This window comes from Musa acuminata, chromosome BXJ2-11, assembly GCF_036884655.1.
Source record: "Musa acuminata AAA Group cultivar baxijiao chromosome BXJ2-11, Cavendish_Baxijiao_AAA, whole genome shotgun sequence".
In the NCBI taxonomy this organism is placed as follows: domain Eukaryota; kingdom Viridiplantae; phylum Streptophyta; class Magnoliopsida; order Zingiberales; family Musaceae; genus Musa; species Musa acuminata.
The window spans coordinates 2,998,979-3,021,163 of record NC_088348.1 but is presented as its reverse complement, the minus strand read 5'-3'; the positions used below and the strand labels follow the sequence as shown (position 1 = coordinate 3,021,163).

Genomic DNA, 22,185 nt, shown 5'->3' with positions numbered 1-22,185 from the left:
TAAGAAAAGTTGCTTTACTCTGTGTTCTGCTCCAATAATTTGATCATGATATGATGACCACAATGGACTTTGTTGTGCTTATGTTTGTTGCTTGATATTTATTTTATGTTAATCCACTTATTTACATTCAGGGACTCGCTTGGTTGTGAATCCATCATGGAAGAATCCTTCCCAGGAGTGGCATGTTGGATATAAGTTACTCTATGAGCTTTTCACCAGCACGCTGACATCACGTTTAAAGGTGTCTTCCTACTTGTGTATGTTTTGTTTGTATGTAGCTATATCTTCTCGTTTACTTACAGGTTTATCATATATAACACAGAAAGAACGAAAGAAGAAGTGGGATGAGAAAAATCAGGAAGCAATTTCAGAGGCTCTAAGACAGCTGAATGAGTTTGACAAGGTCTTTAATTTTTTTTTCTATTATCAATATGTAAAAATTTCCCTGTATATTCTTTTTGGCAGGAAAATATGTCCTATCATTATGGATTTATGAAATTGTATATTGCTACAACAAAACAGTTACTATGAAGTATGAATAGTTATAGTCCATATGTTTTTCGTTTGTCTACGTTAACCTCTGATTATTTCAGGCTGTTGATTGCTTTTGAAAATCTAGTATGATTCCTTCAGGTTAACAATATTTTATGGTAATGTGGTGATTTTATTTTTTATAAACTACCTTTTGGTTGAATAAGCTTCAAAATGTTGATGATTTTAAGTTTCTTCAGTTCCTGATTTCCATGTTCACTTCATGTTTTTTTGCTGGGTCTTAACCATCATATGCAGAATCAAGTATTGGAATTGTCGAGCTGACAAAGTGGATCAGATTGGTTAGATCAGAATCTCCCTAGATAATAATGCATAAATAAAAATACAAAAATTAAACAAAATTTATGAAAATAGTAATATCACATTAATAGATTCTTTTATCTTCGTATCTTTAATCTTTCTAACTTTTTTTTTTGAAAAAAATGAAACCAAGATATAAATTTGATAAAGGATAACAATGAGTCAATGACAACATATAAATATTAGTTCCCTAAAAACAAATATGATATGTTTATTGAAAAATTTATTATTTATGTTATACAAAAATATTAATGAATAACTACTAATGAATCTTTACATCATACAAGACATGTTGATGTATGCATCCCACCATATGATACTTTTCTAATCTCCGTACAAATGAAGTAAATAATAACTCAAAAACAAACAAAGAGGAGTTTATTTGAAAAGTGCTCCCTTGGGATTTGAAATTTATTAAAATCCTATCAAATCTTTTATATCTATGCTAGCATTCTTAAGCTACTCTATAGTATTCTCTTTCTTATTTATTAATCTTTTCCTCTCTATCTTACAGAGAAGGTTGATGATAAACATTCCATTGGTTGCAGAAATATCAAATGCAACAGTAATGGCTTCTCCTCTGTTTCATGGTCAGAGGTTTCTTATTTGTCTTTTCTTCATCTTAACTTCTTGCTTCTTCTCCCTCTCCTCCCACTTTTCGTCTTCTTTGTGTCTATCAAATTGGCTGTAACTCTTAGTTGAGGAAAGTGTAATTAATAGTTGCAAACCTGCAATCATCACACATTATGAAGATGCTTAATATTTGAGATTTTTTGCACCTCAGATTACCATTAAGAATATTTATAACTGAAAATACCAACTAATGAGATATGTGAACTTTCGGAATTGAGTGCACCAATACTAGTAAGAATACGATATATGAAAAAATTGAAGAAGTACATCAAGTTGTAATTTACAATGTCATCCTTATTGCCTGTTTATATTGCAATATAGACAGCTTTCATAAAACCAGATTAAAACTATTATTATTCTTAACCTCTTTGAAGGTTTTACTTATGAATGCCTAACACTATGAGGTATGCTTGGATTTTTCCTTTAACATACAGCTGACATGTCAATTGTCTCTTCAATGTATGAATGGGTGCAGTTGAAGTTTGATGAGGCACCAAATGAATTATGTATATCTTTTCCATGCATTGCTTTAGAAAATCAATAAGCCTGTGGATCAGATGAGTAACAACAAAATCATGAATACTTTGATGCATATATGCAGAAGTATGATAAATTAGAAGATTTGAAGTTAAAGAAGGCTCGTGAAGATCTTCAAAACAGACTTGATTTTTTGAAGAAACAATCTGAAGTAAGACAAAACTTTGTTATCAAATATCAATATTCTCTTTCTTATTAGGTACAACATTTTCATAAATTTTCTCACTGTATCAATGTTAGAGCTATGATGACAGAGGACCTGTTATTGATATTGTTGTTTGGAATGATGGTGACGTTTGGAGGGTTGCTGTTGACACACAAAGTCTTGAGGATAGTTCTGATACTGGAAAACTGGCTGATTTTGTTCCTTTGACAAACTATAGGTTAGTGCAGTCTATCAATGTGGGCTGTTTATCTTATTCTATTAAATGTTTTATGCTTTGTGATCTTCTGTTGTTAGTGGATGTTTTACGATTTCTAGAGCAAGCAACATTTGTTTAGTGTTTATGTGATTGCTGGCATATTTGCTATGTTTCCTACTTTAGGTTTCTCTAGCTATCTTATGATTTGAAACATGATGTTTGGACACATTCCTGATTAACAAGATTTCATATCTTAATTGGGTGTCTTCATATGAAGTGTACTAGCTGAATTGCTGGTTTCATATCAGATCTTTGTGACCGTTCTTTTCGAATTAGGTCATTGTGATACTCATTTTCATCTACTTATTTTGCTTCCTATATTCTTTTGTTGCTTGAACTAATATATTCTTCTATCGATCTTTCATGTATCAAAATAATGAACTTTTAGTAGATTTTCATTACTAACTATAGCTTGCTAACATAGTTGTTAGGATCATAAAGGCACTAAGAGGGGGGGTGAATTAGTGCTTTTGGAATAAAGTTACGATTTGAAAATTTTCGATAAAAAATACGTATTGGAAATGCATTTAACTTAGAATGTGAGAAAGGGTAGTGAGCAACAAAATCAGTTAGTAATAGCAAGAAAAAGTCTGAAGAGAAATGCAAACTAGATTTATAGTGGTTCAGTCGTCCCGACCTAGTCTACTCCTGATTCCTCTTCCCTCGAGGCCACCGATTTTCACTACCGATCTTTTTTTCAATGGGCGAAGATCAATTACCCTTGTTACAACTCTTTTTTCTTTTCACAGGCTTAGGAGAGAACCCTCACACATCTCTTTTACAAGAAAACCTCACACCTCTCTTAGAATGATCTCTAAATTTAAAGAGGAAGAGACTCAACACTTTTCAAGAGAGTTTACACACTTCAAATCACAAGGTTTTCATGCTTTCACCAAGCAAGCGTGAGTGGGGTATTTATAGACCAAAAATGGTTTTAAAAATGGAGCCAAAAATTTAAATCCCTTGTTTTTGGGGTACTAGTGGTACTACCGCTTGCGTCGGGCGGTACTACCACCGTACAGAACCTGGGAACCTGGGCTCTGGCGGTACCACTGCCTGCCTGGGTGGTACTATCGCAAGACAGAGCTTGGGAACTTGGACTCTGGCAGTACCATCGCCTGCCTGGGCGGTACTACCGTCGAGATTTTCGGAAAAGCACAGTCCATGCTTTCCAACTCATAGGCGGTACCATCGCCCAGCCCGACTCCAGGTCTCTGAATTGGCCTTCCAACAGGCCCAATTCGACTCTAGTTCAGGCCTAATGGTCTCCTAATTAAGTTAGCATGGTTACGCATCAAAACCAACTCAACTAGACTCTAAACGACTTCGATTAAGACTCAATAAATCTAATTACAGTCATGAAGCCTTTAGTACGTTGTCCGACATGTCATCTATTCATTTGACACTTCGTTCAAACCTCTGACGCATCGTTCTTTCCTTTGGTGTATTGCCCGATCCATCGATATGTTGACCTCCCATAACATCCGATCTTCTTGGTGCAATACCCGATCCTTCTGGCCCGATGTCTGAACTCATGGCATAAAATTCATCCTCCGGCACGTCGACCAATCCTCCGGCCCGACGTCCAATCTCGACATGATACTCTCCGACCCAACGTCTAAGTCTCCTACTTCAACGATTTGCCTTCCGATGGTTCAAGTCCATGATTAAATTTTCATCAGCGTCACTAATCTCAAACGTTTATTAGTCCATAAACTCATCAATTGATTTCATCATCAAAATCCGGGATTCAACAATAGTTACTCTCAGATCACCATAAGCCTTATAAGCTATCTAGCTCTCTTTCAGATTCGACTTTCCTTTTGGAACGTCATATCAAACATTCTTTATTTGCTTACACTAAATAGGTTCAGTTGAACTTGCATTATAGGCTTGTAGCTAATCACTCTTATCTCTCTTATAAAGAGTTTCAGCATGACGAGAAGTCATTTAACTTATTATGTTTTTTTCAAGTTATGAGCTCTCTTCCATCTCATTCCTGTTCAGAAAATATTAGTTTTACCTTTTTCTTGTAGTTTTTGCCTAATGCTAAGGATGATGTCACTTTCCAATTTCAATGTCTTCCTTTTTCGGTGGGCACAATTTTGTTACTGCAATATGTAAATAAAAGAGTTTTTGAAACCTGCACAGAACTTATTTATTGGAGTACATAACTGGTGGAAATATGTGCAGGAATGAGCGGAAATTTGGTATTTTTAGCAAGCTGGATGCTTGCTCGTTTGTTACAAATGTTTATGATGATGGCAATCTTGTAAGTATAGTAACAGATTGCTCACCTCATGGAACCCATGTTGCTGGCATTGCTACTGCCTACCATCCTGAGGTATCTTCAATTTAATAATCCACTTTTTAATACAAGAAATTATCTGTTTTTTTTACCAAACAATCATCATCAGGAACCTTTGCTAAATGGAGTTGCTCCGGGAGCCCAATTGATTTCATGTAAGATTGGGGATGCACGCTTAGGCTCCATGGAAACAGGGACTGGTTTGACTCGAGCATTAATAGCTGCAGTGGAGGTAGCCTTACTTTTCATAAATGTGTTCAATTTATGAAATTGTGATGATGCTGATCTTCAATTTATTGTGTTTGGTTGGATGATGATTATGATTTTACTTGAGGAATTTAATACTTCTGTATAGGGTGTGTTGCACTGCATTTATGAGTTCGTCTGGCTACTTATATGCTTGTAGATTGAACAAGTTTGTTATTTTTTTGGGTGTACCAACCAGCAGTTAGAAGGCTTAATTATTGAAAGATAACAGTTCTTTTATTGATTATGAATTTAATGCAAATTTGTGAAGTATTTCTTCAAATTTCTTGATATTATGCTTTCACTTATTAATGAAGATTTACAGGCCAACTCATGATGGAAATAATATATGATTTCCATTATAATTGACATGATAAAAAGCAAGGTTTTTGTTTTCATCACATGAAGAATGCAGGTAATATGTACTTGTGCTGACTAGGATGGATCAATTGCTAGCTTAATCCCTTTACTGATCCTAACTGCCTTTGTTTAGTCACCTAGGGATTATTGCTTTGTTTTTAACCTAACATAAGATGCTCAGATGCTGCACCAGCAATTATCATAGTGGCTGCTATGCAAGTGTTTTTACTTATCTCCTTTGCAATTGAACATGTTCTTGGTGAGAGAATGTGCTTGCATCAAACTTTGCCAAATAAAATGAACTGTACTCGAGCAAACTTGGTTAAAACCAAGTGTTAGTTTCTATATTCAAGAATGCTCCTAGTTTATGATCTGGGCTTTTAGTTAAAGTTCGAGACTTATAACAGTACATAGTACCAAAGATTAACATCTTGATCTGCTATCGAGATCGGTCCTCGATCAAATCGGTACAATACAGGTATGGTCTAGTGCTGGTCATCAGTTCTAGGCCAAATGAGCACTACTCTTGATGAGTGAATTGATAAAAAATATGTGACCCATAATATTCCAATTTGATTTTTCTTTTTTTTCCATATCTGTTGATCGGTGAATTGATAAAAAATATTAAATCTGGAACATTAAAGTTGGTTAACAATATGAAAGGAGAGACAGAGGTTTCTCTCTCTCTCTCTCTCTCTCTCTTCTACGTGAGGACATTTGACCTCACAACTAGGCAACAAAGATTCTCTTGGATATGCAGCCCACTGGGCCTACTTAACGCACAAAGCTTGTGGAGGGGAACCATCTGCTGGACAGTGCAGAAAGCATATAGCATGTGTATATTGGAATATCGACCCTATGACCTCTCATATGGGCGATGATATTTCTACAACCCAATCAACAGGTAGAGACAAGTGTATGGAAGAAATTAAAAGGCGAGAAGTCAGGAGAAAGTACAAGAGAAGGAAAAAAAATGAAGATAAGGACTTCAAATGGTGCAAAACTTCATTTTTAATAAGATTCCAACATACAGTAGAAAGAAGTCTAACCGATATCTCATCTTAATAAAATTTTTAATTTATGTTATCAGTATATTTGGATTAATTTCATCAATATTTCTAGTTTACATTTTTGGGAGTTGTAGAGGCCTTTTCTGAGTCTAATCAGTGTCGAGTCCTAACGTGAGAGATAATGGTGAGGCAAGTTCTAGAAACATTAGCAATATGAATCTATAGGTATAAATTTTGTGGGATTTTGTAGAATGATGTGGATTAAGGAATAATTCACACAAAATCATTTAGTGGGATGTATATATATATATACAAGTGTTTATAAGCCATAAGACATTATTTATGTTTATTTTCTGCTAAATTGATTGATACATCTTTGTTAACTATGTAGCTTGGGTTTAGTTTACTTTCTTTATTGTTCTTTTGCTCAAGGTACAGTAGTGGTTTGAATGAACATATCCTCACATTATGTCTTTCAGAATCATTATGGTTCACCATATCTTTGTGAGTATCATAATGTCAGTTGCACTATGTCTCAAATTTTGTAAGATATATGTCTAAGCATTTTCTCCTACTTCTGTACAGTTCTCCTGATAACATCTTTTATTCCAACTAATAACATATTAACTAGGCATGTCTGCACACTGTTGAAATGTTTCTTACAAGTGCTTCGAGTGGCTCAGAATTTTTTGCACTTCAATCTCTGAAATGGCTTCTTGACATATTTTATATAAATGTTGCAGCATAAATGTGATCTCATTAATATGAGTTATGGGGAGCCTACACTGCTTCCTGATTATGGGCGATTTGTTGACCTTGTTAATGAGGTAGTATCTTTTGAACCATGCCTGCTATGCTCAAATTATAGCCCCCTCACCTTTTGGGTTACTTTAGTATTTGGCTATTTTGCTTGCAGTAACTGAATGCCAAACTGTATCCTCAGGTTGTAGACAAGCACCGTCTAATATTCATTAGCAGTGCTGGGAACAGTGGACCTGCGTTAACCACTGTAGGTGCACCAGGTGGCACTAGTTCAAGCATAATAGGTGTTGGTGCTTATGTCTCCCCTGCCATGGCAGCTGGAGCTCATTGTGTTGTTGACCCTCCAGTTGATGGGTTGGAATATACATGGTAATTTCTTGTGGCCCTGATCTCGGAATTTAGAGATGTACCGTACATACTTGGGAAGTAGGGATCTAAAATTTTTCCATGGAGTTCTCTGAATGAATCTACAGTGTTGTTGGCCGGAAGGCAGTAGTAACAAGAAGCCTTTTTCTAAAAAAGATGTTTCTAGGGGCAATTTTTTTCAAACAAAAAATAGAAAACCATTCTTTGTCTTTATAGAGTTGGTTTCAAGAATAATATTGTGTTGTTGACCCTCCAGTTGATGGGTTGGAATATACATGGTAATTTCTTATGGCCCTGATCTTGGAATTTAGAGATGCACTGTACATGCTAGGGAAGTAGGGATCTAAAATTTTTTCCATGGAGTTCTCTGAATGGACCTACAGTACTGCTGGCTGGAAGGCAGTAGTAACAAGAAGCCTTTTTTCAAAAAAGATGTTTCTAAGGGCAATTTTTTTTCAAACAAATTTTCAATTAGTAAAAAATAGAAAACCATTCTTTGTCTTTATAGAGTTGGTTTGAAGAATAATATTTTGAGAACACAACTAAACAGGCCCTTAATTATTTGTTTTTGTTTTTCATATCGTTTTGTGTCATTTAGAATTTTCCTATTTGATGTGTGAATTTGTTGTTTGTTCTTTTAATTTTAAATTTCAACTGTAGATTTTGCAATACTTCCTTCAAAAAGTGATGCAAGTTTTGGTAGTGTGGTGTAATACCTTTGCTAGGTTAATATGTGTAAATGGCAAGGTTGGCCCAGTAATCAACTTAACCATTGGCCTTGTACATGATCTTTCGCTCCTCAATGGTGTCCTTTGTGTTCAAATTTTGCTTTTAAGTTTGGAATGCACTTCTTTTAATTTTTTAGAGTATCTGTTGCCTTTGGATGCTAAAAGGGAGATCTTTTCAGCAGTGATTTAAAAAGCGCTAGGCGCCAAGGTCCAAAAACGCCCGAGGCGCTCGCCCGAGCGAAGCGAGGCGCTAAAATATAAAAATATATAATATAATTAATAAATATAATTATTTAAAATTTTAAATAAAAATATGCTATTAAATTAAGAAAATCTAAGATACAAAATCACAATGTCACATTAACAAAAAGTTTCAAAATTCAAAACATTAAAATTTTACATCAAAGTCATTCATCATAATCAATATTATCGTCATTTTCACACAAATCATCTTTATTGAATTCGTCTTCTTCCTCTTGTTCTTCGATTCCTTCCTCTTCATCAAGATATGTTTCATTCTCTATGTCTTCAACAATAGCAGAAGCCGAGCTTGATGCTTTTGCACTCATTTTTCTCTTTGACATCTGTCTTGTATATGTTCGTAATTCTCCAGCACCTGAAGCTCTTGCCACATCTCCCCACGTCAATCTATCATCTTCAAATACAAGCTCGTCTTCAGCATCTTGCAAGTTAGCACCTATTTCTCCTACTAACCACTCATTTGAATCATCAATATCTTGCAATGAGATTGAATCAAATCTATTTTTCAAATCATGACGAGTCTTCAAAGCTTGATTATACTTTATGTAAACAAGATCGTGCAATCGTTGATGTTCTAACCGATTTCTTCTCTTCGAGTGAATCTGTCATGTCATATAATTTAAAAATATATTAATATATATATCTAAATAAATAAATTAATTAAAATAAAAATATTTAGTAATACTTACATGCTCAAAGACACTCCAATTTCGCTCACAACCTGAAGCACTACATGTCAAACTAAGTACTTTGATAGCAAATTTCTGTAAGTTCGGAGTGAAATTTCCAAATAGACTCCACCGTTCAGCTGCAAAATTTATGTTATTATTAGTAATAACATAGTAACATAATATATATGAAATTAATTATATCAAATTATTAATACCTGGAGAGGTAGTTGTCCTGGATCGAACGCCAATTGGAATTCCAAAAAGACCTTCAGCATTTTTATATAAAGATAATTCATGAATAATCTTATCTTGAATCTCAATGCTGGGAACTAATCTTACAACACACTGATATAACCCACCCAAAACTTCTGCATCAAATCCAACAGATTTAATCTTATAAAAGAATTCAGGGTTCAAATAATATCCTGCTGCATGTAAGGGACGATGAAGTTGACAATTCCTCTTTCGTCAATGATTGTAAAAATTTTCTCATATTTTTCTTCATTTTTATTAAAAGATCTTTTAATCGTCTCTTTTGCTCTATCCATAGCCTCATAAATATATCCCATTACAGGCTTATTTTCATTATCCACCAACCGAAGGACTCGAACAAGAGAGCCCATTACCTTTAATATATAAACTACATGATTCCAAAAGGATGGCATTAAGATGATATCAGCAGCCCTCTTGCCTTTTGCTTCTTTTGCCCGTTTACTTGTCACCCATTTCTCAGAGGTAAACATATTTCTCAGAGTATGTTTTTGACGATGCACGCTCTGTAATGCCAAGAATAAAGTAGCAAATCGGGTAACACCATGTCTCACTAATTCTTTATTCCCTGTAAATTCTCTCATCATATTCAAAGCCCCAATGTGATTATAAAGAAATCCAACAACAAAAATTGCCCTTTCTAAGGTTTTCTTGATTTCTAAGATCTTTCCAATATCTTCCAACATTAAATCAATACAATGTGCTGCACATGGAGTCCAATACAAGTGTTGTCTTTTTGATTCAAGCAATTTACCTGAGACAAAGGATAACAAAAATGATAAGACTTAAGAGTTTAACACACTTAATTGAAGATAAAATAATTAACAAAATCAAAAGATGAATATTACCAGCTAAAACATAGTTGCTTCCATTGTCGGTTATGATTTGAACGATATTTTGTTCTCCAATTTCTTCCACAAAGTTGTCAAGTAAATCATATATCTTGTCAACATATTTTACAAAAGATGAAGCATCTATTGACTTCACAAACATAGTCCCTAAAGAACAATTAACCATAAAATTAATTATACTCCTGCGCCTACTGTCAGTCCAAACATCTGACATAATAGAGCAACCATGTGTTGCCCATGATTCTTTATAACCCTTTAGTAAGTCATTTGTATAATTCAACTCTTTTTGCAGCAATGGAACTCGCATCTCATAATAACTTGGAGGTTTTAATCCTGCACCATATCTTCCAATAGCTTCAATCATATCCTTAAAACTGTCTAAACGAGTTGTACTAAGGGGAAGACCAGCCTGATAGAAGAAGCGAGTAATGTGCTGAATTGTTCTTCCTCTTATTTCTTTATCACAAGCATCACTTATATTTGTTTGTCTCAATTTTGAGCCTCCTGCTTGCCCTTGTTGTTTCTAGGATCCTTGAAGCATATATAGATCCATCGGTCCTTTTCTACCTTTCTTAGTACTCATAACTTCTTTTCCTTTTTTGTCGTATACTTTTTTTTCACTTGGGTTAATACTTGCAGAATAATCTTCTTCTTCATCCCTGAGATGTTCAACATTGTCTTCTGGTAAATTCCCATAAGATTCATTCTTTTGTATCTTCTTTTCATTCATATAATTCAGCAACTCTTCTTTTACCTTAGGTGGACATTTTTTGCAAGCTGCTGTATTCTTGAAATTTCCTACTAGATGTTGTTTTGCACGAAAAATACCACCTCTGGTAGTCTTATCGCAGAATATGCAAGTCACTGCATTAGGATCTTTCGGATCCTTCAAATAATTATACTTCCATGCAGGATCTTTTTTTGATACCGTTGGAGACTCTATTGAGTTGCTCTCTACACTTGCCATTTTTGTTGAAACCTAACAATAATTTCAAATAAATAAAAATTAACAACATTAAAATCAAAATAATATATTATTAATCTATTAACAGAAAATTAATCATTTTAAAATTCAAATAAACTTAATATTAAGAGTATACTGAGGAGAAACGAGGAAGCAGCAGCGGCGAGCGGCGGCAGCGGCAGCAGCAGCGAGCGGCGGTAGCGGGAAAGGGAAAGGGAGCGGAAGGCGCGAGCAGCGGGAGGCCTCGAGGGAGGCACGAGCAGCGGGAAGGCTCGTGGGAGGGCTCGCAGGAGGCGAGAGGGCTCGCGAGAGGCACGAGCAGCGGGAGGCGTGAGCAACGGGAGGGCTCAAGGGAGGCGCGAGCAGCGGGAAGGCTCGAGGGAGGCGCGAGCAGCGGGAGGGCTCACGGGAGGCATGAGCAGCGGGAGGGCTCAAGGGAGGCACGAGCAGCGGGAAGGCTCGCGGGAGGCGCGAGCAGCGAGAGAGCTCGCGGGAGGCGCGAGCAGCGGGAAGGCTCGCGGGAGGGCTCGCGGGAGGCGCGAGCAGCGACAGCGGCGAGCAACGGCAATGGGAGCAACGACAGCGAGCGACGAGATCGCGATCGGGATCGGGATCGAGAGCGGCAGCGGCAGCAGGTTAGTGTTGGGTTAGGGTTAGGGTTTGGGTTTGGGTTATATCGGTTTAGTTGGTTCGATTGAACCAACTAACAACCGAACCAGGACCGAACCAGACCTAAAATTCTGGTTCGGTCGCCTTGGTTTACCCAGGCGCTCGCCCGAAACGCCCAGCGCCTGGGCTCGGGCGAGCGCCCAGGCGGCGCCTGTTTGAAGCGCGCCGCTTGGGACATTAGCGAGGCGCTCGGGCCTCGCCTCGCCTCGCCCGAGCGCCTAGGCGAGCGCCCGAGCGCCTTTTGCAATCATTGCTTTTCAGTCTTACTATAACATTGACCTGATCACTGGTGGTGGCTTTTGAATATTTAGGCATTTTGTGGATCATATTGCAAGTATGTATTGAGGAGTCTCTTTCAGATATTAGTTGGACCAATAGATACGAATCAGTATTTACAGGTGCAACCAAGGACTGGTTCCAGACCATATACTTCAATACCTGAATTTTAATTTTATTGTAATGATATTGGACAGTACAGGTTGATATCACCTGATATATCGTTACCATACTGGTCTGATTGTATGCTGGAACTGACATTTGACTGTTATTTAAAACTTTTCTTTTTATAAGAAAATGGTAATATTAGTGTTTTATTCTAGAAAAACCTTTTGTATTTTTGCTAGTGCACATTGATTGTTTATAGTCCATTAACATTTTTTATTCACTTTGGAGTGTTCTCGAGATTTTACAGGTCTAGTAGAGGTCCAACAGCTGATGGCGATTTGGGTGTGTGCATAAGTGCTCCTGGTGGAGCGGTGGCACCAGTACCGACATGGACTCTGCAGAGACGCATGCTCATGAATGGAACTTCAATGGCATCACCATCTGCATGTGGAGGGGTTGCTCTTCTCGTTAGTGCAATGAAGGTTTGTAGTGTGTTCCTTTTGTTGCTTTGTTCATGCGAGCTGACCTCTGTAGATTAACATATATGAAAAAAAAAAAATCTTAACCTATGAGTTCTTAGGCTGAAAGTATTAATGTAAGTCCATACGTCGTGCGGAGAGCATTGGAAAACACTACAGCTTCTATAGGTGATGCGGCTGAAGAGAAGCTAACCACAGGCCAGGGGCTCATGCAGATTGATAAGTCAGTTAATCTGTTTCTTGCTATTTTTCCTGTTTCCTGCTGGCTTTTATTTAAACATATTGCTGAGAAATGCTTATTCATAGTTTTAAAAACCTTTGAAGGCTTATGGCTTTACTGAATGTGTGGCAGGGCATATGAATATGCTAAGATGTCTAAGGATTTGCCATCTGTTTCCTATAAGATTACAGTTAATCATGCAGGGAAATCAAGTAAGTCAATCACTTATTTCTTCTGTTTGGTTTCAGTTCATGTAAATTGAGAATCAATGGTGTATGTTCATATTCTTCAAGACAGTTCATGTAAATTGAGAATCAATGGTTTATGTTCATATTCTTTAATATAATTGTTCTGGCTTTGAAATGTTATCTTAACTCTTAAGTCTATCTCACTAAAGTTTTATGATTTATACTTGCTTTAAGTGCAATGCTGCTATAAATGAATGCTTCTTCTCTATGTAAAAACAGAACAAATGCAACTTGACCCAAGAGGTTAGAAATAAGTAATCATATGTATTTGTCAACATTAATGCCTAGAGGTACCTTTTATCGAAGCACATGGAAAGATTATGCAAGTATTACGTTATGAAGAAACCAGATTTCCAAATTTTAGCATAACAATTTAGAGAATGAAGGTAAAAGTGGTTTTCTTGTTTAAACTTCTCATGGATGACAGCTCCTACATTTCGAGGAATCTATTTGAGAGGACCCAATGCTTGCGAACAAGCTAGTGAGGTGAGCCATTATATGCTTTCTACAATTTTCTGTCATGTCTTTTTTTTAATATGTAGTTAATTTTATCATCCTGATGCATCCTATTATCAAGTTTTAAAGTGTCATCCTGGTATGAATTCAGTGCACTAGCATTTGCTGACACTGGCACTATATCCGTTCCATGCATGCCATGCTAGATGAAATGGCATGGATGCAACATTTAGGAACCAAAATTGATCGCTTGCTATCAAGTAACTGCTTTGAAGCAATTTTATTTGTTATATCTGAAGTTGTGTATAAATTTAAAATATAAATAATGGTAAAGACCTTCTTAGTAAGTTGGGGTTGCAACAGTTAAGAGGAAGACCAGAAATTGTTAAGGTTGTGTAGGGCCTTTAGGCCCAGGATTACAATTTCGGATTTTGGTTACAAACTGGTACCTAGCCGGACTGGTAAAGTCCCGTTTGAACTGGCATACTAACACATGGTATGTTGATTGTACTGTGGTACCAAGAAGGGGGAGGGGGGACGAGGAGGATGAGGGGTAGAAGAGTACCGGCGGGTGACAGTAGCAGCGGCAAGCTGCGGGAGGGGAGAGGAGAAGCAGAGGAGGATGAGAACACTGATGGTGAGAATAATTCAGCTGAGACTTTAGTGAAAAGATGGGTAGAATAAAGTATCTTTATAGAAGACTGATTGTAAATATATTATTATTTCTATAAATTACTTAAAGAATGTTAGCAAATGGGGATTGGAAGACTATGGAGCACATACCTATTCTCAATAGGCATCACCTCAAGTAAAAAGGCTGCACTTAGTCCTCACAGAAAAATCTTTCGGTAGTTAACACATTTCCTTTCATGGATTGAACTTTTAGTGCATAGTGTACTACAACAATAGTCCTACCCAAATATTAGAAATAGCTGTAGTGTTGTTGGCAGATAAGGTAATTTACTACTCATTGATTGTGTCCTGTATTAAACTACCAATCTTTACCAAGTACTGCATGCTTTTTGTTGGTGGTTTATTAGAAGTAATTTTCCTTAAGGATTTGATTCATTAACCTTAAAGATCAATAACTTGCCATTATTTAGTGTAAAAAAATTGTACTTGGTATTTATTACACGTACTTTTTTACTTGAATTTATGTTGTCTCTTATTTTATTCTGGAAGAAGCTAAAGATAATATTTATATCCATCCAGTGGACTGTTCAAATTGAGCCGAAGTTCCATGAGGACGCAAGTAATTTGGAGGAATTGGTTCCATTTGAGGAGTGTATTGAATTGCATTCAAGTGAAGAGTCGGTCATCCGTGCACCTGAATATTTGATGCTGACACATAATGGGCGTAGCTTCAAGTTAGTCTGAATCCTTTTTAGAAATGTGCCTAATTTGCTTATGTTGTTTCTTTGGGAATCATTATATTTTTTGCATTAGTACACCTGAATAAGAAAATATCAATATGATATTAATGGTGGCCAACTTCTCCTTGTTAACTTCTTCATTGAAACTAATTTATCAGAAGGGAATTAGGAACAAGGAAGCACTGTTTTTCATTCTTTACTGAGGACTTGCCATTTTCAATAGGTAGATCCCTAAATTTTTTAAACCTACTTTCTTAGGACTATAGCCCACTATGTATATATTCGTTTTTTTTTTCGGCTCTTTTTTCTCTGACTTTTGAATTAGAGAATTTTTTCCCAAGAATAATGCTCTGTTTTTGCAGATAAAGATCATTGAGACTTCAAATTTGTCTCTAACCATTTATTTTTGTACCAAAAATGTCTATTTCTGATAATTTAAAATGGCTAGCATTATATTTTTTTTGCTGAATACTTGTGCTATTTGTGTGTATTTTTATATGATGTGGAATGCAATTATTAATTTGTGCTTAGGATGTTTGTATTTAGTTTTATGTGCACTTATATTATATTCCAAAGTCATGATTTATTTGAGAAAATACTTCAAAGTGCATGCAGTGGTTTGGTCAACACCAACCTGTACCAACATGGTATAGCAGTAGGTACTTACTTCATGGTGCTCTCTCTAGGACTGGTATCAGCATTGAACCAAAATTTTTATTGACGATGTAGGTTATCAGCTTTTTGATTAATTTACAAGCTTAATTGTGTGGTCAATGAAAAATATTAGCTTGTGAAATTGCCTCCTTTGTAATATACATATATTCTATTAATTCTCCTTATTGTGATGCTAATAAATATAGATTCAAATACTTAAGTGTACTGAGCATGCTTATGTACCATATTAGTCCAACTGCCTCTTGGTACACAATGTAATATAGTTATGAAGTTCTACTAACACATCAACTTTCTTTTGTGTTTTAAAATTAAATTCGAGTATACCACACTATTGCAACATACCATATTGGTCTTGAGAGGAGACTGGAACAGGGTCAGTCTTTAAGATATAACCACTTGCTGATAATTGCCTGCCTTGGATTCTGGTGATGTATATCTGCACATTAAGATCTCTTATGAAGCAATGGATCAAAGCATTTCCATCTCATTCAACTTTTATTTTAAGTTAGTTGCAATGTTAGCATATCCTATGAATTAATTTTATTCTGTCTTTGTTCAGCATAGTTGTGGATCCTGTTAATGTTAGTAATGGTCTACACTATTATGAAGTCTATGGCATTGATTGTAAAGCTCCATGGCGTGGCCCTCTCTTCCGGGTGCCTATTACAGTAATAAAGCCTCTTGCTTCGATGGGCAAGCCTCCAATAATTTCATGGTCCAATGTCTCCTTTCGTCCAGGTAACTAAAGACACTACTTAATCTGTTAGGATGACTTGATACAAGATTGTCAAGCATGCTTGTTTGATCTGGTTTATCATCTTTATAAAGATTGTCAAGCATGATTGTCCTTTCCCCTAATTGGATTCCATGTAGGTGGTTGTACTTTTATTGTCAACACCTATCTGTTAAGTTTCATGCAACAATGCCAACTTTGGGTAAACATGCATATACTTGATTTGTTAACACTGTTACATCCTGACATTTGTTCATGAAAGTACAGCAATTCTTGCATGAAATGATGAGCATTTTCGTAATGTTCTTGGCTTCTTGCTTTGCTTTTGAGTCTTGATCTTGTAGAAGAAATAATATCACTTGTCATCAAATGTTTGACATTCACATTTTTTATTTTCAATTACAATTTGTTCTTCATTTGCTAGCCTTATTGGTGTCTCTTGAGGAGCTGCATGACCATTTTTCTTATCCATAGCTTTTTATATCTTGAAACAGAGATGTCTATCAACCCTTGTAGCACTTGGCCCTTTACATTTTTTGTATTCATAATTTTCTTAAATAGAAAGGCCATAACAGTTTGCAAAAGACTTACTTAAATATCTTATGTATCTTTTTCACTTGATTTACATTACTTCTTTGGATTGTTAAATAAGCATGCTGGCAGCACAAAGTTGCATGGCACTTGGAATTGCAACTATGCTTGGGGTTGAGTAGTTGTTATTTCCAACTATACTATAAAACTATGCTTTGTCACATCATAGTGAAGTTATGCACTAAAAGATGTTGAATCTAGAGCAGTTAACTCTTTCTTAAAATAGATAAGACCATGTATAGATCTAGGACTAAGGTTCTCAATTTCGATGTTTCGATGTGTATCGCCCGGTATGGGCGGTATGTATCGGTCCGAGAGGATATTAGTATGCAAACCACCTTCTACCGGGTGGTACTAGTGTTTTAATCGGTACCGACGCATACCGACCGAAACCGCTTCGGATTTTGATTGTTGCTGAGACGTGCCGGTCAGTACACCCCGACGTGGTAGGTAGAGGTATTTTTAAGGTTTTAGGGTGTATCATCGATATGCCATGGCGTTCTGATGGTACATACCGATACATACTATACTGAGCAGAGCTCAGTATGCTGATATTGACCGGTATTCAAAACCTTGTCTAAGATTACTAATCAATCCATTTAAAATTGACCTTGTAGAGATGCACACTTTTGTCATTCACCTGGAAATTTCTTTGCTGTAGATGAGCCAAGATTCGTTTTGTCCCATTTTCTTGCTGTCTCCACACTTTGGTAAGCTTAATTAGATGGCAGATTCTTACTGAATTGATAAGTTTCTGGACTTATCACCTGAAATTTGCTAGCTTGAATTTTAGCCATTATCTTGAGATTCTTGACTAAATCAATTGATCCACGAAGGAACAACGAAAAGAAAAGGAGAGTAGGATTTAAAGAAGAGGGAAGAGGGGAGAGATGGGATGGGAAAAAACAACTATAAAATTAGCTGTCTTCTACTTCCGCTGGGAGCCACAAATAACTACTGAAAGGAGAGTGGAGAGAGACAAGGGAGAGACTGAGAAGTTAGGGATCACTAAGATTCTCTAAAGTTCTAAGCCATGGTTTGAACTTTTAAATGCCCGTTGGACCTTAATGTATGTACCGATATTTGTTGGTTCAACCAAGTACTTATAAGTCTTATAGCTAGTTAACCGTACATTCGTTGTTCATTTTTAATTTTTAATATCTTGTTCATTGGTACCAGGATGAGGGAACCATCCAGTATTTTGGTATTGCAATGATCCAATAGTTGAAATTGGTATCAAACTGATACCTAACCTTGACCTAAGCCTAGTGCAATAGAATTTCAAGAAGTTAATCAAACTCTTGTTTTCTATTACAGAAATAGGATTCTAGGATCTTTATTTGCTTGCTATGATTTATGCTTCTGTTCAGGTAGAGGAATGATTTGGTTTTTTTTTTTTTAAGATGAAAATCCTCAATCAACTAAAACAGGTACATCAACAGACTTCCCGAGAAGTATAATAGCAAAAGAGTTAACTGAATTAGCATCCCAAACACACGGGATATTAGAGGACCTTGGTACACAAGCAAGGTTGTGGTATATGATTGTCTTCATGGGAATATGACTCCAACCAGTCACAGCTACAGACTTGGCCAAAAGAAAAATGTCAGTGCAGAGGTTTCTCAAAGTTCCATGGTGTAGTAGATTGAGATCGGAAGATGTTGACATCAACTAAAGCGTCCATCTTGACCAAAAGATTGTTGAAACCTTCCTTTTTGATCTTTGTAAACCTTCCCATACAGCCCAACACTTTGCCTATAAAGCACCTGTAGCCCAATGGCTGTCAGAACCAGCAGCAACTGGTTGTCCTTGTAAGTTTCTGATGAGGTAAATCGGTTAGTGAGAAAGGATCCATCACGTTCTAGATAATAGTCAGAATTATCTAGAATGAGAGGTGGAAAGAGGAATATGCTACAGGCCTCAGGAATAGGGTTGTGTTTCTGCTCTTCCAGTAAGGCAAGGACCTTGAACCGGATGAACTTAAGTGACGTTGGGCGTTTGCAGTGGTAGCGTTGGCATGTAACCTGAGCAGGGGCAATGAGGTGTGGATGGTTCATTGAGCCTGTAGGGTTGGATGCAGTTGTGTTAAAACCTGGCCTGACTGCTTCGAGTCAGGTAGCTGAGCCATGTGCCCTAAGCGAAGGAGTTTGGTAGTTGTTGCATGCTTGTTTTCATTTTTTTGTACCAAAGTTCTCAATTTCAATGTGTACCACCCTATACGGGCGGTATGTATTGGTTCGAGACGATACTGGTATGTGGACCGTCCTTTACTAGGCGGTACCAGTGTTTTGACCACGTATCGGGTGATGCGGGATCTGTACCGAGAGGTAACGGTCGAAATCCGACCATTACTGAGGCGTACCTATCGGATATCGACTGTTACCGAGTTATACCAGTTGGTATGCCCCGATATTTTTGGACTATTACCTCCAGGTATTTTTGGAGGTTTTAGCTCTTTTTGGGCATATCGTCGGTATGCCTCGATGTATTGTACCGAGCAGGGCTCAGTACACTATTACGGACCGAAGCTGAGAACCTTGTTTTGTACTATGTGGATTTTAATAAATTATAATTATAAGAAGGTGCTTTTATTGTCCTTTTTATGAACTGTTTGCAGATTATATTTCTCAATGCTATCTATGTGTTGTTCACTCATGTTTCGTATTTTTGTCTTCTCTTTTCAATTGTTTTTTGATTGAATGCTATGATTCAAATTTCTGGGTTTTTATTTATGAAAATAAAGAAGTTACATTCATTGTAAACAACACTTTTTGGTACTTTTGGTTCTTGCTTAATTTTGCAAGTACTAATGTGATTAATATCATAGTTTTGTCCCATGAACAGATGCTAATATGCCATTCATGTCTGCTACTATGTTTTGTTTTCTGTCTTCATGTCTGTGGTCTACTTGAAAAATGATAGGTCATATCGAAAGAAGGTTTATTGATGTTCCATTTGGAGCTACTTGGGTTAAGGCAACACTGCAAACTTCAGGATTTGATACAGCTCGGAGGTTTTTTATTGATACAGTTCAGGTACAGTGCAACTGCAACCCAAATATAATATATATTTTTTCAGATTTCAAGTTGGATATTGTGTAACATGCTGCTTGGCAGATCTGTCCATTAAAGCGGCCTATGAAGTGGGAGGTTGTCGTGACATTTTCATCTCCTTCAGTCAAATCATTCACTTTTCCTGTTAAGGGTGGTCTTACAATGGAATTGGCTGTTGCTCAGTTTTGGTCCAGTGGAATTGGGAGCCATGAAGCTACCCATGTAGATTTTGAGGTGAATCAATTAGCTATTTTTTTACTTTTATGTTGCATGTTATTGAAAGGAAAGATGCTATTTAGGTGGACTAAATCACTCCCAAAAAAATATTGTTGATTGTGGTCTCTCACAGACCTGATGTGTAAGATCCATGTACATGGGTCCCACTCATCGGGTGTGTGGGGGAGGCATCATCTCTGACACTTTTTCAGGTGAGATTCTGGCTACAAAGTAGCAGCAACCTATCGAAAGCATCATTTTAAAATGATTGTTTACTTTAACCTGATATTAAGCATGTTATAGTATCTAACTTATTCTTTATTTTAATATTTTATAATTTCTGCTTTTGTGTTTGCTAGTTCTTAAGTCCCGTAGTTTGTTGCTGTCCTTTTCCGGGTTTTCTATTCCTTTTTGTAATCTCTTGTTTTCTCAAATTCATGGACTTGGTCATTATAGTCTTATTCATTTAGGTTTTTTTTAGACAAGTGTAACTTGTAGATTCGGCATTAATTTTTTAGTTAAATTACAATCTGAAATTCATGTTTACATCAAAATATGTTGGTACCATTTTCAACAACAATCGGAAACTTCTAAGTTCTTTTTCCTGTAAAATTTGAATTTCTCCTTAGTCCATATATGTCAGTTGATCCTTTCGAAAATTATTTTCTTAATGTCTTACCGCTGAAATATTTTGGTAGTGAATTACAAGGACTTCAAATGCGGTAATAAAAGTTGATATATCTGGATGTGATAGTAGTTTCTCTATGCCATAACCATTAAGTTCAAATGTCATTGATTGAATTATAGAAGTGAAACTAGAGAAGTTGTAAGTCAGTGTTTTCTTTGAGCTTTCTCTAAGTCTATTTTGCTTTGCTGCAAGGATGAGAATTGAGGGTTGAGGATTTTGACTCTGCATAGATTTAGCATTGTACATATGAAAAAAGAAATTATGAGCACTTTTTTTAGGGGCCTATACATGAAGTCAAGCCAAAATATGGGATACAAACATGTTCCTTTAAATTAAATAAGAAATACATCTACAAAAATATTTTATAATATCTGTAAGATCTTGTATGAAGCTACTGCCATGGATGATTGAGAAATGTTGGATACAAACTTACTTTGCCACATTATATACTGATTAAAAAGGATTAGCTGAGACTCCTTGCCAAATCTTGCCAGCTTGACTTAGATAAATGCTTTGATAATTATTATTGTTATTAATATTATTAATAATTGTTTATCATTACAATTATTATTATTTTGAGTTCATAAAACTGCATATCATCCTCTTTTAAATTGATGAAGTTTCGCTCTTCCCTATATGATTTATGTATAACTTCCTGTCTTTCCTTCTTTCTTTCCTTAGTGTCTTTTTTTTTAAGTAGTCCAAATTACACGAAAGCTCGTGATGAGTGCCAACATGGCTTGGTAAGTCCATACATGACACATAACATCCCATTGTCTATTGATTGGGCTTGTGTTTCCAAAAATAACATTGACACTGCACACTCAAATTCATCAGTTTTTTGACTCTCTTTGCTTCTCATATCCTAACCATTCACTTTGTTTCCTTTCTTCCTAGATATATAGGCCTTCCCTCCATGTAGTTTATTTAGTTTATTATTGATATTATGTCCTAATATTCTATAGAACATTGATCTGAGAGCATGAAATAAATTGAAAGAGTGTTCATTTTAATCACAAATCATAGTTTGGTTTTTTGGTAGTTATACCAGTAAATAAAGATTCATGCTGCAAATCTTTATAGTGAGTTGATGACTTGATTATATTTTCGTTTTTTCCAAGCAAAGAGGAGGGTAAAGTCACAACTTAGCTGGTTGGTT

General features: G+C 36.2%; 1 protein-coding gene across 3 annotated transcripts in view; it reads left to right on the top strand.

Annotated features, from left to right (window-relative positions):
• The window catches only part of LOC135627764 (tripeptidyl-peptidase 2-like), a 51,191-nt gene that overhangs the window by 8,145 nt on the left and 20,861 nt on the right, over positions 1-22,185 (top strand). For 2 of the 3 annotated variants that reach the window (XR_010492693.1, XM_065134010.1), the window contains exons 4-20: positions 132-241; positions 323-403; positions 1,367-1,417; positions 2,087-2,173; positions 2,263-2,405; positions 4,638-4,788; positions 4,862-4,984; positions 7,112-7,195; positions 7,312-7,499; positions 12,602-12,776; positions 12,875-12,996; positions 13,126-13,205; positions 13,669-13,727; positions 14,910-15,064; positions 16,305-16,483; positions 19,992-20,104; positions 20,186-20,356. Coding sequence is in view for 2 of the 3 variants with exons in the window: in XM_065134010.1 (XP_064990082.1) it covers positions 132-241; positions 323-403; positions 1,367-1,417; positions 2,087-2,173; positions 2,263-2,405; positions 4,638-4,788; positions 4,862-4,984; positions 7,112-7,195; positions 7,312-7,499; positions 12,602-12,776; positions 12,875-12,996; positions 13,126-13,205; positions 13,669-13,727; positions 14,910-15,064; positions 16,305-16,483; positions 19,992-20,104; positions 20,186-20,356 (2,072 nt within the window). In the remaining variant the exon portion in view is untranslated. The remainder of the gene's footprint in view (positions 1-131; positions 242-322; positions 404-1,366; positions 1,418-2,086; positions 2,174-2,262; positions 2,406-4,637; positions 4,789-4,861; positions 4,985-7,111; positions 7,196-7,311; positions 7,500-12,601; positions 12,777-12,874; positions 12,997-13,125; positions 13,206-13,668; positions 13,728-14,909; positions 15,065-16,304; positions 16,484-19,991; positions 20,105-20,185; positions 20,357-22,185) is intronic. The other variant, XM_065134011.1, reaches the window with a different exon arrangement.